The 13,840-nt window shown below is 38.5% G+C and overlaps 1 protein-coding gene and 1 pseudogene across 5 annotated transcripts in view; both read left to right on the top strand.

Moving 5' to 3' along the window:
* NCBP1 (nuclear cap binding protein subunit 1) overlaps positions 1–13,840 on the top strand; it is a 44,591-nt gene that overhangs the window by 20,383 nt on the left and 10,368 nt on the right. For all 5 annotated transcript variants that reach the window (XM_019948880.3, XM_073806319.1, XM_073806320.1 and 2 more), the window contains 7 exons: positions 5,096–5,193; positions 6,141–6,204; positions 7,641–7,751; positions 8,478–8,542; positions 9,918–9,980; positions 10,224–10,298; positions 12,444–12,547. In XM_019948880.3, the coding sequence (XP_019804439.1) occupies positions 5,096–5,193; positions 6,141–6,204; positions 7,641–7,751; positions 8,478–8,542; positions 9,918–9,980; positions 10,224–10,298; positions 12,444–12,547 (580 nt within the window). The remainder of the gene's footprint in view (positions 1–5,095; positions 5,194–6,140; positions 6,205–7,640; positions 7,752–8,477; positions 8,543–9,917; positions 9,981–10,223; positions 10,299–12,443; positions 12,548–13,840) is intronic.
* LOC117312651 (ras GTPase-activating protein-binding protein 1 pseudogene) lies at positions 3–5,086 on the top strand (annotated as a pseudogene).

Genomic DNA, 13,840 nt, shown 5'->3' on the forward strand with positions numbered 1-13,840 from the left:
TGCATGACCAACAAAAGTGCCTTTCAAAGTGCCTGTGTTGTGTTGTAATTGTGGTTTAATCTTGTTTGAATTATGCCTATGGGACATTTTAATTTTGAGTTGTTTATTATCTAAGAGGGTCATTGGCAGCGAAGTTAACAGTTTAATTCAGTGAATGGTATCACCTCATTATTCAAGAAATCATATTTAGGCAGTGTAAATTGACAGCACGGTGTACAATTGAAGAGTGTAGGTTTGAGAGGCCAAGTAGGTTTGGATTTTAATCCTGGCTTAGTCATAGCCCAGCTGTGTGCTCTTGAGTGAGTTATTTACCTCCCTACCTTAGTTTCCTAATGGAATAATAACAGTATATATCTCATAAAGTTGTAATGAGGATTAAATTATTAACACGCATAAAGTGCATAGAACAGTATGTGACACGTGATGAGTGCTCAATAAAGTGTTTTTAATTTAAAAATCCCAATGATTAGTATAAGCTGACTTTATAGTTCTTAAATATATGTATTTTTTATTATGAGGTCAGGTTGTTGATAGCTGTTATACTTTAGCAATTAAGAAAATGTATAATTTTGATATTAACATTTGATATAAAAATTTACATTTTAACTGTGCTTTAGTTACTTTATACCTTTGCATTTGAGTGATTGTTTTTTTTGGGTTTTTTGAAAATTTATTTTTGGCAACGTTGGGTCTTCGTTGCTGCGCACAGTCTTTCTCTAGTTGCAGTGAGCGGGGTCTACTCTTCCTTGCAGTGTGCGGGCTTCTCATTGCAGTGGCTTCTCTTGTTGTGGAGCACAGGCTCTGGGCACACGGGCTTCAGTAGTTGTGGCACATGGGCTCAGTAGTTGTGGTTCACGGGCTTAGTTGCTCTACGGCATGTGGGATCTTCCTGGACCAGGGCTTGAACCCGTGTCCTCTGCATTGGCAGGCGGATTCTTAACCACTGTACCACCAGGGAAGCCCATGACTGTCTTAACTTTAATACCCAGGCAGCAAGCACAGTGATCACTGGGCTGGTTCTGAAAAGAAACTCGCCTGGCTAAAGTACTATCGATACCTGTTGCTTAGTACATTCCAGTCAGCATAGAGCAGTTTCTCAGCCTCAGCACAATTGATGCTTTGGGCTGGATAATCCTTTGTTGTGGGGCTGTCCTGTGAATTGTAGGATGCTTAGGAGCATCCCTGGCCTCTACCTTCTAGGTGCCAGTAGCATGTCAGTTGTGACAACCAAAAATGTCTCCAGAGATTGGCAGATGTCCCCTTAGGGGCAAAATTTCCCCCAGCTGAGAACCACTGGCATAAGAACCAATGTTACCACCTTAGGTCAAACTTGAGTTTTCTTTCCCTGTCTTCTCTCTTCTATGGAAAGTTGCTTATGACCAGGGAAATTTTAGTGTATGTATACTCTATCTCAGGGTAACAAGTTGTTGGATAATTGGTTATATATACAAAATTATCAACTTGCTACCCACTTGCAATATTGCATATATAATGCTTTTAGTTAACTTTATGTAATGGTCTAATTAGAGTATATATAATTGGAAGTCTAATTTACAGTAAGACTGTTAGAATCTTTGTGATTAGGTATCTAGGGGAACATTAGAATGGCACCTCAAAATTTGCTTTTCCTGTACTATTTGTACTTAATTGGTGTTGCCTCTGTAATGTGCCCATCATCCTTTGCCAGAAGAGCATAAATATGCAAAATATCTGTTTGAAGAGGATTTGGTTTTTTTGTTCTGGGCTTTCAAAAAATGTTTTGTTTTGTTTTTAATTAGAAATGATAAAGTAGATTAAAGTAAAAGTCACCATTAAGTAGTAAGTAATAAGTAAATAAACTCATTGAACCTGTTTGCTATGCATATTTTTTTAATTAAACAATATCATGTAGATAATGTTCTTCAACCTTTTTTAAAACAGCGTAGTGTGGATATCTTTCAGTGCATACATGATTTTTTTATGTCTACATAGTGTTCGAGACAAAATTTTCCCTCTCTCCATGTTTTTTATGGAAGTAATCCAGTCCCATGGTTTCAAAAAATAAACTGTAATGGCCACGGCGGGCGAGAGCGAGCCGCGGCTGCCGCCCGGGCCCCAGGGTGATCTCGGGGGCCTGGGGCCCCGTGCGGCCGGCTCGGTAGCTTTTCCCTCCTGCCCCCCCGCACGCGGAGTCCTTCCTCCCCTGACGGGGTCTCCAGCTTAACCCAGACCAGAGGAGGCTTTTCTTTGGGTGGGGGACACGAAAGTGCATTGAGAATTTCTCAACTCGGGAAGCAGAAGTGCTGCTCCTAGGTTTTACAGGGAGTAAGGGGGGAGCAGTGAGTTCATGGATATTGAGTGATGATAATAGCTAACCTTTTTCCAAGCCCTCGCTGTGTGCCAGGCACTGTGCAGAGCAACTTGTGTGTCTCTTCTTTACTCCCGAAATGCCCCAATGAGGTTAAATTGACCAAAGCAATGGTTATGGAGAAGCCTAGTCCCCTGCTGGTCGGGCAGGAATTTGTGAGACAGTATTACACACTGTTGAACCAGGCCTCAGACATGCTACACAGATTTTGTGGAAAGAACTCTTCTTATGTCCATGGGGGTTGGATTCAAATGGAAAGCCAGCAGATGCGGTCTATGGACAGAAAGAAATCCATAGGAAAGTGATGTCACAAAATTTCACCAATTGCCACACTAAGATCCGTCATGTCGATGCTCATGCCACCCTGAATGATGGTGTGGTGGTCCAGGTGATGGGCTTTTTCTCTAATAACCACCAGGCTTTGAGGAGATTCATGCAGACCTTTGTCCTTGCTCCTGAGGGCTCTGTTGCAAATAAGTTCTATGTTCATAATGATATCTTCAGATAACCAAGATGAGGTCTTTGGTGGCTTTGTCACTGAGCCTCAGGAAGAATCTGAAGAAGAAGTAGAGGAACCTGAAGAAAGACAGCAGACAAGGTGGTACCATGAGGTGGTACCTGATGGTACCTGATGATTCTGGAACTTTCTATGATCAAACTGTTAGCAATGACTTAGAAGAACATTTAGAAGAACTTGTTGCTGAACCTGAATCAGCGCCTGATCCTGAACCAGAGCCAGAGCAAGAACCTGTGTCTGAAGTCCAAGAGGAAAAGTCTGAGCCAGTATTGGAAGAAACTGTTCCTGAGGATGCTCAGAAGAGTTCTCCAGCGCCTGCAGACATAGCCAGACAGTGCAGGAGGACTTGAGAACCTTTTCTTGGGCATCTGTGACCAGTAAGAACCTTCCACCCAGTGGAGCTGTTCCAGTTACTGGGATACCACCTCATGTTGTTAAAGTACCAGCTTCACAGCCTCGTCCAGAGTCTAAGCCTGAATCTCACATTCCACCGCAGAGGCCTCAGAGGGATCAAAGGGTGCGAGAACAGCGAATAAATGTTCCTCCCCAGAGGGGACCTAGACCAGTCTGTGAGGTTGGTGAGCAAGGTGACGTTGAACCCCGAAGAATCGTGAGACACCCTGACAGTCACCAACTCTTTATCGGCAACCTGCCTCATAAGGTGGACAAACCAGAGCTTAAAGATTTTTTTCAAAATTATGGGAATGTGGTGGAGCTGCGTATTAACAGTGGTGGGAAATTACCTAATTTTGGGTTCATTGTGTTTGATGATTCTGAACCTGTTCAGAAGGTGCTTAACAACAGGCCCATCATGTTCAGAGGTGAGGTCTGTCTGAATGTGGAAGAAAAGAAGACTCAAGCTGCCCGGGAAGGGGATCGCCGAGATTACCGCTTTCGGGGACCTGGAGGCCCTCGAGGTGGGCTGGGTGGTGGGGTGAGAGGCCCACCCCGTGGAGGCATGGTGCAGAAACCAGGATTTGGAGTGGGAACGGGCATTGCTCCAAGGCAGTGAATTGCTCTTCACCGATCTTCAGGCAGCAGTACAAACCCTAGCTCCCACAGAATGGTGATTTCTTCAGCCAACCTTTGGTATCTTGGAATCTGATCCTAGTCTATGATAAACTGCTTAAGTTTGTACAGTTCTACTTTTTGTGTTACTGGTGTGTGCTCCTTCCCCTCTCACCCCCCCCCCACCTTTTAGTCCTTCACTTCCAGTTTTGTGGAATGATATTTTAGGAAAAATGGATTTTTAAAGAAGAAAAAAAAAAAGACTGCATTTCCTTGCTTTATTTGCATATACAGACTGGATTTTTTTTTTAACAGTTTCCCCAAAGGATTGTCTTGCTTATTACTGACATTTGGTATGTTTCATTCATTGGAATATTTTTTACTTATTTTCTACATTTTTCAAAAGCCTGTGAGAATTACAGGATTTGATAAACATTTTGAAGGCAGGAAGAACCCAAACTGTCTCTTCTTTGAGAGTCATGACTACCTTCTGCTGTGGAAAAATTGCCGTTGGAAAAATTGACAATTTAGATTCTCTCTGGTATGGTTAAAAACTGAATAAAAGGTGTTAGTAGAGTTTTTCTTTGGATACGTGGTTGCAAAACAGTTCCAAAACCTGTTTTTACCATTGAAATTTAAACTGTAAGATAGGTTTTAAATGTCTAGAATGCAACTGATAAGCTTTTCTTGAACTGTTAGATTTTTTTTTTGAAGTAGAGTTTTTTCATGTTTAATTTGTATTTGTAAAAAAAAAAAACCAAAAAGACCCCAAAAATTTTCAAAAATCTGAATAACACAAAACCGGAGCAAAACTGTTGTGCCTTCTATTTATCTTTGATTCCAGTCTTGGCAATTGTTTAAAGAAAAATAATAATAAAAAAAATAAACTTAGATTTGTTCTATTTAAAAAAATAAATAAAAATAAACTGTATAGGACTAATAATATACAAAAATTACTTAGTTTGCTTCATTTAAGACTTGAAGTGGGCAAGGATAGTACAGTGTCAGATGCAGTAGAAAAAACACTATAGCTGACATTCTAATTCTCTTGTAGACATAAGTGAACAAATTTGCTGAAATACAGAGCTTTCACACTTGTGAACTTTTATCCCCAGCATCCAATACAGTGTCTGGAACATAATAAGCTCTGATATATTTGTTGAATAAATGAAAAATAATATTTTGTCTAGGTCTGGAGTATATGTATTTGGTTTTCTTTCCAGGGTCCTGTAATGCCAGGGAGTCATTCAGTGGAAAGATTTGTGATAGAAGAGAATCTTCACTGCATCGTTAAGTCCCACTGGAAGGAAAGGAAGACTTGGTAAGATGCTTTTCATGGTACTTTTAGTAGAGTGGAGAAAAAGTAGCAATCTTGATGATTTAGTAAGAGCAAATGTACGTTAAGAGTAAGAAAATCTTCCTCTCTTCCTGATGCCCTGTCTTGCTAAGACCGATCTCTAGCTTTCTGGAGGCACTTCACCCTCAAATAGTACTTTCCTGGATGCTGTATAGTACTGTAGTGCTTTATAGTAATATGCATATGATGCCTGCTCTTTTGTATGGATATTTGCCATGTGCTCTGGACAACTTAACTTGAATGGCAAGCTGTTTTTGGTATGAATGTTGTGGGAATAAATGAATACTAATGGTTTTGCTGTTTCCTAGCAGTTAGACATCAAGCTTTGGAAAAGTTTATTTTTAATATTTTCTGAAACCTTGGAAAGTTTTGGTTTAGATCTTAAAATGGAAAGGAATATAGTATTTTGGGAATGGTCTACCTTATAAAACATTTTACTTTAGTAGGTCTGAATATACTTCCTTACTATTATTACTTATATGCCTTTTTTTTTTTTTTTTTTGCGGTACGAGGGCCTCTCACTGTTGTGGCCTCTCCAGTTGCGGAGCACAGGCTCCAGACGCGCAGGCTCAGCGGCCATGGCTCTCGGGCCCAGCCGCTCCTCAGCATGTGGGATCTTCCCAGATGGGGGCACGAACCCGTGTCCCCTGCATCGGCAGGCGGACTCTCAACCACTGCGCCACCAGGGAAGCCCACTTACACTCCTTTTGATCTTCTAAGGAGTTTTGCATGCATTAAAGAGTTTCCTTATGGTAGACAAAATAATCTGTGCTGTAGTTAAGTAACTGAAATCTAGAACATTTCAGAAAAAGATTTCCTTTATATCTACATACACTGGTTTTGAAACTGCTTATTTAGTTTTTCATATATCTGTGTATACTCATTAAACTTAAATTACACTTTTTATATAGTGCTGCACAGCTAGTGAGTTATCCTGGGAAGAACAAGATCCCCTTGAACTACCACATAGTTGAGGTATGCATTCCAAGTGGAGCTTGTTTTTAAGTTTCAGAATCTTTCTGTTGACTGTAAAGTGTAATCTACCCTTGGCCTTTTTGTTGTTCTTGCTACTTGGCAGGTGCTGAAAATTAATAGAGAAGAGAGGAAATTGCTTTCAATTTTGGAGCTCTGTTAGCCATGTTAGTAAAGAGAAAAGAGGAGGTTAAGCCCAGTGTACAAATGGAATTTTGAGTTGCCTATAATTTATTTATATATTGATAGTATATCTTCATTCATGAATAGTTATCATGGATAATGTAAGTTACCTCTAACTCTATCAATACATTGTCCACTTAACAGATGTATAAGAGGCTTAAATATTTTAAAATACTGTATTCTTTAGGCAGATAACCCATCTTTAACTGTGTTTATCTGGCCTCTTATTACTAGCATACCCCTGACTAGTGTATTATTTCCTGTATCACAGGGTAGGGATAAGTAGGAATCCTTATTTATTCTTAGAAATCAAAAGAGCCAGTTGTTTTGGAAGTGGAAAAAAATAGATAATGCTTTTGATTCCATATGCAGTCATACAGAAGGATGATACTAGTAGCGTAGTTGAACACCTTGTAGAGATTTATTTCCCAAAAAACAGTGTTTTCACTTGACCCAAACTGTCAATTGCATTATTCATTTATGTTAAAATACTCAAAGTGAGCATAATTATGTATCATTTGATTCACTTTTTATTCATACTATACCTATGTACTTCCTTAGAAATGCTGCATCTGTTCTCTTTATAGAACTTGAGAGTGTGGTTAGGCTATGAACTTGACTCAGTGACATGTCAGTTGAAATGCAAAACATAAGTCATATTTTTAAATGTGCAAAATGTGTAGAAATTCATACAAAAGTATGGGAGATGGGAGTGAGAAGAAGGAATGCAGACCAGGCTCTAGAAGTCGAGATAGATGGTCCACACATTATATAAGGAGGAAGGAAACAAGTTTGTGAACGAGAGCATGGCAAAAAAGTCTTGGAATACCAAGAATATAGTAACAGTGTAGAATGAGTTAATAACTATCTTCTGTTCCCATCCTCCGAGTCTACAAAGGACTTTTACTTCTTATAGGAATGAAACTCTGGTGGATCTGTGAGTCCCCAGTAAACTGTACCTCCCTGAATTAACTCTGATACTTCCAGAGTTGAAATTGGACAGTTCTCTGGAAGTATCAACTAAGCATTAATTTTTGCATATTCTTATTTGATTGAGTTATAGAGATAAGAAATCTTCATTACAGTATTCAATTGTAGATCTTTGTGTTTTAAAGAGCATAATTTTAAAGGTTAAAAAGTAATTTTTTTTTATTATGAATACCATAGAGTTAGACTTTAGAACATTGAGGTGTTTCTAATAGTAGAAGTGTGTAGATAGCTGTTGAATTGAGTTCTGACTTGTAATTCCTTTGTAGGTGATCTTTGCAGAGCTGTTTCAACTTCCAGCACCCCCTCACATTGATGTGATGTACACAACACTTCTCATTGAACTGTGTAAACTTCAGCCTGGCTCTCTACCCCAAGTTGTATCCTTTCCTTTGTTTTTAATGTACTCTCTTTGGCCTGACTTTAAGAGATTATTAAATATTTCTGCTTGTGGGTTTAAATCACTTCATGAAAACAGTTTGGCGTTTCTTTAAAAGTTAAATATTACGTGTACTATACAATCCAGCCATTTTGCTCTGGAGTATTTACCCAAGAGAATAAATGTTCATAACTTTATTTGTAATAACCCAAAACTGGAAACAATCCAAATATCCATCAACAGAATGGATAAGCAAATTTTGTTACAGCTATACAGTGGAATACTACTCAGTAATAAAAAAAAAAAGGACAAATTTTCAATGCAGGCAGCAACATGAATGAATTGCAAAATAATTATATTGAATAAAAGGTGCCAAACAAATATGAATTCACACTATATGATACCATTTACACAAAATCCTAGAAAATGCAAAGTAATATAGTGACAGCAGACCAATATTTGCTTGGGGGCATAAATGAGGGGCAAAAGGGAGAATGGATTACAAAAGAGCATGGGGAACTTTTGGAGATGATGTAAATGCTCATTATCTCGATTTCATGGGTGTATACAGATCAAATGTACATCACTGATACCTCAAAGATCAATTACTTGAAACAAAGCTCAGCATTATTAGTCACTATATAGACTTCTAAGAAATGTTATTTATTTTTTCTACCACAGCTTATTTTCAAGGAGAGTATAGTTTTCCTTATCCTGAAATTCACAGCTTGCACAGGCAACTGAAATGTTATACATGCGTTTGGACACGATGAATACTACATGCGTAGACAGGTATAGTAATTGCCTTATTTCTGTACTGAGTGTTAGCAGCTTCTTCTCCCTGTACTTTATAAAAGAATTTGATAAGGAAAACAATCACCTTTTTAAGAATTTCCAAGTTGGTTTTTCTTTCTTGCCTCCCACAAATAATCCTTTATATAATAAAACTTGTAATTGTTATAACATTACACTTTCTAGTTTAATTTTCAACATGAAATGATGCCCATACTGAGGTTTTCTTTAATTGCATTGTTTAGTTCTTTGGTATGGTTACACTTTTCCCTCTGTAATTGGGTAGGTAAGCTTTTAAAATAGGTTTTATGCTAACCCATATGTAGAAGCAGAGTCTAATACTGTATATTTATGTTTATATAATATGTAATTTTGTTTATGAATAGTATCTGCTTCTAAAATAATTAGCTACTATGTAACTACAGCTCCAAGACTCAGTTTATACAAAAGGCCATATTGGATTTTTATAGCTGTGGTAATTTCATGCCTGTTGTCATCTTCTGGGTGAGGTCTATTATGTACTACCTTTATTAGCTGGTGTTCTCTCTTCTGTCAGTTTTCCAAAGTAGATCAGGACAGATATTGAACATTTCCATAATCTGTCATGTCTGCTGTTCAAATGCGATATTTGAAAATTATCAGTAAAGGCTATCCTGTGTTGTTGACCTATTATCTTGAGTAATTGTAATGACTGAAATTATAGATACATGAGGGATGTGCTTTAAGAAGGTGTCTGCTGAGCTTTTTTTCCCAGTCTAATTAATAAACCATCAGTTGTGCTGGGCATCCCTATTATGCCATTCATTCAGCAAGTGTTCATTGGGCTCTTAAAAATTTCACAGTGTTATACAGTCTACTAAGGTGATCCCTATCTAGTCAGAGAGATCAGATGTGTTTTTAAGAGAAAAGGGGGCTTTGATGGTATATTTTGTTGTTTGTGGTGAAAGGGTGTGGTATGATGATGAGAGACTACTTTGGCTCGTCCGTTTATAAAACGTTTTTAATCTTTTTTATTTTTGCACCTCACACCTCTGTTTCGTTGTCAGTTAAATGGGGAAAATAATACATTCCTCAGAAGTTATTGTGAGAATTAAATTATATAAACATATATAAGGTACTTGATATAAAACAGGCACTTGAATCATATCAATTATTCACTTAAAAAGGATAGCACTGTTAGGAGTGAGATGGGGGACTGTTACTTTTTGAAGTAGAAGGTGAGTTACAGGATTTGCACAGAAAAGGGTAACTGGTAGGAGAAAATACAGCTGTAGGTAGGGGGAAATCGGGTTTTGTCTGAAGGATTATGTAAGTTCCTGTTATAAATTGCAACCATTCATCCTTTTCTGTCCCCCCACCCCACTTCTCTGTATAGGTTTATTAATTGGTTTTCCCATCATCTAAGTAACTTCCAGTTCCGTTGGAGCTGGGAAGATTGGTAAGCAGTGTTATGTATATTATATCTTTCTTCTCTCTACAGTCTGCCATTTTTTTAAAAAAGTTAATATTTAAAACTATAATATAAAAGCAATCTTCTTCACAGTCTGAAAGATTTAGGGTTTTTTTTGTATGTATGTAAATGTAATAATTTAGGTAGAAGGGAACTATTTGTAGCTAAGTACAGGTTAGGTATAGCTGCAGATCATGTGTAAGAACTTACAAAACTATATTTCCTCATTAGGTCAGATTGTCTTACTCAAGATCCAGAAAGTCCCAAACCAAAGTTTGTAAGAGAAGTTCTAGAAAAATGTATGAGGTAAGTTCTTTGTGTTTTCTCCTTGGCTTAGGTCTTCTAATTTCTGTGGGGGTATTTTTCCCTTCTCTGCATTTGTGATGTATGTCTAGAATATTATTTTTAAAATCCAAGTACCTACCTCTCTTCCCTTTCAGTTTGTAATCAAGATTTAGGCTGAAAAACTTGGGCAACCATGCCATCTGGATTCTATGTGAATTAAGCCAATAAGGTTTTTTTGTCAAATAGACTTTGAAATAATTTCAGATTTCAGGAAAATTGCCAAAATAGAGCTCTGTATAGTGTTCATCTAGATTCCCTAGTTAACATTTTACTACATTTGTTCTAATGTCCTAGTCCTTTTTCCCTCTCTGTGTATGTAATCTACCCTTTATATTGGTCTTTTTCTGAACCCTTTGAAAACAAGTTGCAGATATGATGTCCAAGCATCCTTTAATGGTCGGTTGTATATTTCCTCAAAACAAAAACACTCCCCTACATGACCAGCATACAGCTCTCCAAATCAGGAAATGAGCTCTGATACAGTAATACCACTATATGATCCACAGATGCTGCTGAAATTTTGCTAACCATCCCAACAATGTCTTTTCCCTTTCTGGTCCAGAATTCTTGGATAGAACGTGTGTAGCATTTAGTTGTCATTTTCTTCAGTCAATCTTTTTTTTTTTTTTTTTTGGCAGTACGCGGGCCTCTCACTGTTGTGGCCTCTCCCATTGCGGAGCACAGGCTCCAGACACGCAGGCTCAGTGGCCATGGCTCACGGGCCCAGCCGCTCCGCGGCATATGGGATCTTCCCAGACCAGGGCACGAACCCATGTCCCCTGCATCGGCAGGCGGACTCTCAACCACTGCGCCACCAGGGAAGCCCTCTTCAGTCAATCTTGAACAGCTGTTATTCTTTATCTTTCATGTCCTTGTCAGTTTTAAAGAATGTAGGCCTTACTTTGTTGTGTTGCCTTGATGGCGCCCTCATGACTCAAGTCTTGCATTGTCCCACCACTAGAGATGTTAACCTTGATTACATGGCCATGTCAGGCTTCTCTAACTTAAATTCACCATTTTTTCCCTTTGTAGTTGATTAATATTTTGTGGGAAATACTCTGAGGTTACATCCTGTTCTTTATCAGACCTCCACTGACAACTTGTACTTTTATCTGTCACCACTGTGGTAATTGCCAAGTGATGATTCTCTTTGTCTATTATTTTTTCTACATTTATTAGTTGGCATTCTACTGTAAGAAAGAGCTTTCCTTTTTCACCCATTTATTAATTCCTGTGTTTATATATCAGTAGGGACTATTTCATTCAGTGGGTTCTAATTCATTACTGTCTTTATTAATTATGATGCTCAGATTGTCCCTGATTTATCCATTGGGAGTCCCTTGTGGCTCCTGTGTCCATTTTTTTTTCTTCTTTAATGTCCCCCTCCATTCATTGAGCATTTCCTTATTTCTGGCACAAGATATTCCAGGCTTATCTTGTGTTTCCTTGCCCCTTTCCTGGAATCATCTATTTATTCAAGGAGTCCGAGTTTCTTTTAGTGGAGCATGGCACTTAGGAAGCAAGGTCTGGACACTTGATGTGCTTGTTACTATTGGGGTGTCATTGGTTCTAGGCCCTCTGGATGGACAAGGGTAGTGAATATATTTCTACACACACACACACATCTGTAACTATTTTTATATCCACTTAGATGTGTGTATCCCTCCAATTCCAACCAAACATCTCATTTTTTTCCTAGCCTTCCCCTTTGCCATGATTTGTAAATACCTTTGCAGGCATTAAGAAACCTGGTTCCCATTAGCCTCAATAAGTATTTATTTGCTGCAATATAACCCAACCAAGTCTCCCAACCATACAAACGGTTTCCTCTACCTCATCCCACCCCACCATCACCACCCCACATACCTGGCCTCCAGGCTTGTGGACCCAGTGGCCCACACCTAGTGCAAACCAGTAAGTTTTGAAGAAGGCCTGAGTTCTCGTGCTGGCCTAGACAACAGTTTAAAAGACTTGTTGTCCTCTTTTATTTCTTGGTTGTCAGCTGAGTCCGGGGTGTTGGAGATTGTGACCTTCTGGGTAAGTTGGATGTTACTGAAGAATGGAACTGATGAATGATATTTTCTGAGGCTCTTATTTGTATTGTAGGTTGTCTTACCATCAGCGTATATTAGATATTGTCCCTCCTACCTTCTCAGCTCTATGTCCTGCAAACCCAACCTGCATTTACAAGTATGGAGATGAAAGTAGCAGTAAGTAATAAAACAAATCCTGTTTTTAAAAGGTACTAATGCAAGTATTCTCTTAAGTCGGTTATCTAAGGTGGAGAAAGTGAACTTTTTCTCTTCTTGGGTTTATATTTTCTGTTTGAAAGGTGATTTCTCACTAACCTCTATTGTTTTATTTGCTATCATTTTGAAGGTTTATTATGATTTACTTAGTTATTACTGGCTTGTTACTTTTTTCTTTTAATATTGTTTATAATGTTATACCCATGACATTATTTTAAATGTTGCTAAGTATAGCAAGATGAATTTATAGCCAGAACTTAATAGAATGAAAATACGTTTGTCATGGCAATGGAGATTACTCGAACTGATTAATATCTGGTAACAGTTCAGGTGCACATAGACTGTATTTTGACCAGCAGTATGCCGCTAGAAGTAAATTCTTGAACATGCTTTTCTTACTTTTTGGTCACATCATTTCTGAGGTTGCACTATAAATCGAGGGGGGGGCTATATAATTTGATATGCCATTTTGTGCTTTACACTTAATGAAGGTAAGGTTGTACATTGGTGAGCACTGGTAGAGAGTTAGGTGTGGAGTTTCCAAGTTAGTCTTTTCACATGGCACTGAACACAGCTCCTCCATGAGCCTTCCAGTTCGTGTTGTGTAGCAGTTCTTTGCATCTTGAAACTCACTCCTCTCCCTTGCCTTCTCATATTGTACCCCTGGTTCTCCACCTGCACCTCAGACTACACCTGTTTTCCTTGAAATAAACTCGGTTCCAATGCTAAGTACATTTCCTATGTTACAATGTCACGTATTCCTTAAAACAACTCTGAGAAATAGGTATGTTTATTTTACAAATTTTACAATGAGGAAATGGCTTCAAAGAGCCAGAGTGAGATTGCTTTGAGTGGTAAAGCCCAGAGTCAGATACTGAGCAGCCCTGCTCTTGACCACTGTCTTTTCCTGAAAAAGCAAAGCTTGATGTGGTACTTGTAAGTGCCAAGTTTTGATTTCTGCTTTGTACTGGCTCAGAGAACCATAAGGTACAGTCTTTGATATCAAAGAGTTCAGACTTTTGTTGAACACTGAGCTTTCTTTTTTTCCATAGAAATAGCCTAACACTTAAGGCCCTCTTGTCATCCCTACTTTATGATTTGTCAGTTCTTCTCAAACTAACCTCCACTCCAGCCAGGCCCACTTCCTTTTTTATTTCTTCTATGCTTTCTTGCGTTTGCCTTTGTGTCATTATCCCATTCTAGAAAGCCCTTTCTCTTCTGATTCCTGTTCTCTTTCCAGGGTCTAGCCCAAGC

The sequence above is a fragment of the Tursiops truncatus genome, chromosome 6, assembly GCF_011762595.2.
Source record: "Tursiops truncatus isolate mTurTru1 chromosome 6, mTurTru1.mat.Y, whole genome shotgun sequence".
Taxonomy (NCBI): Eukaryota; Metazoa; Chordata; class Mammalia; order Artiodactyla; family Delphinidae; genus Tursiops; species Tursiops truncatus.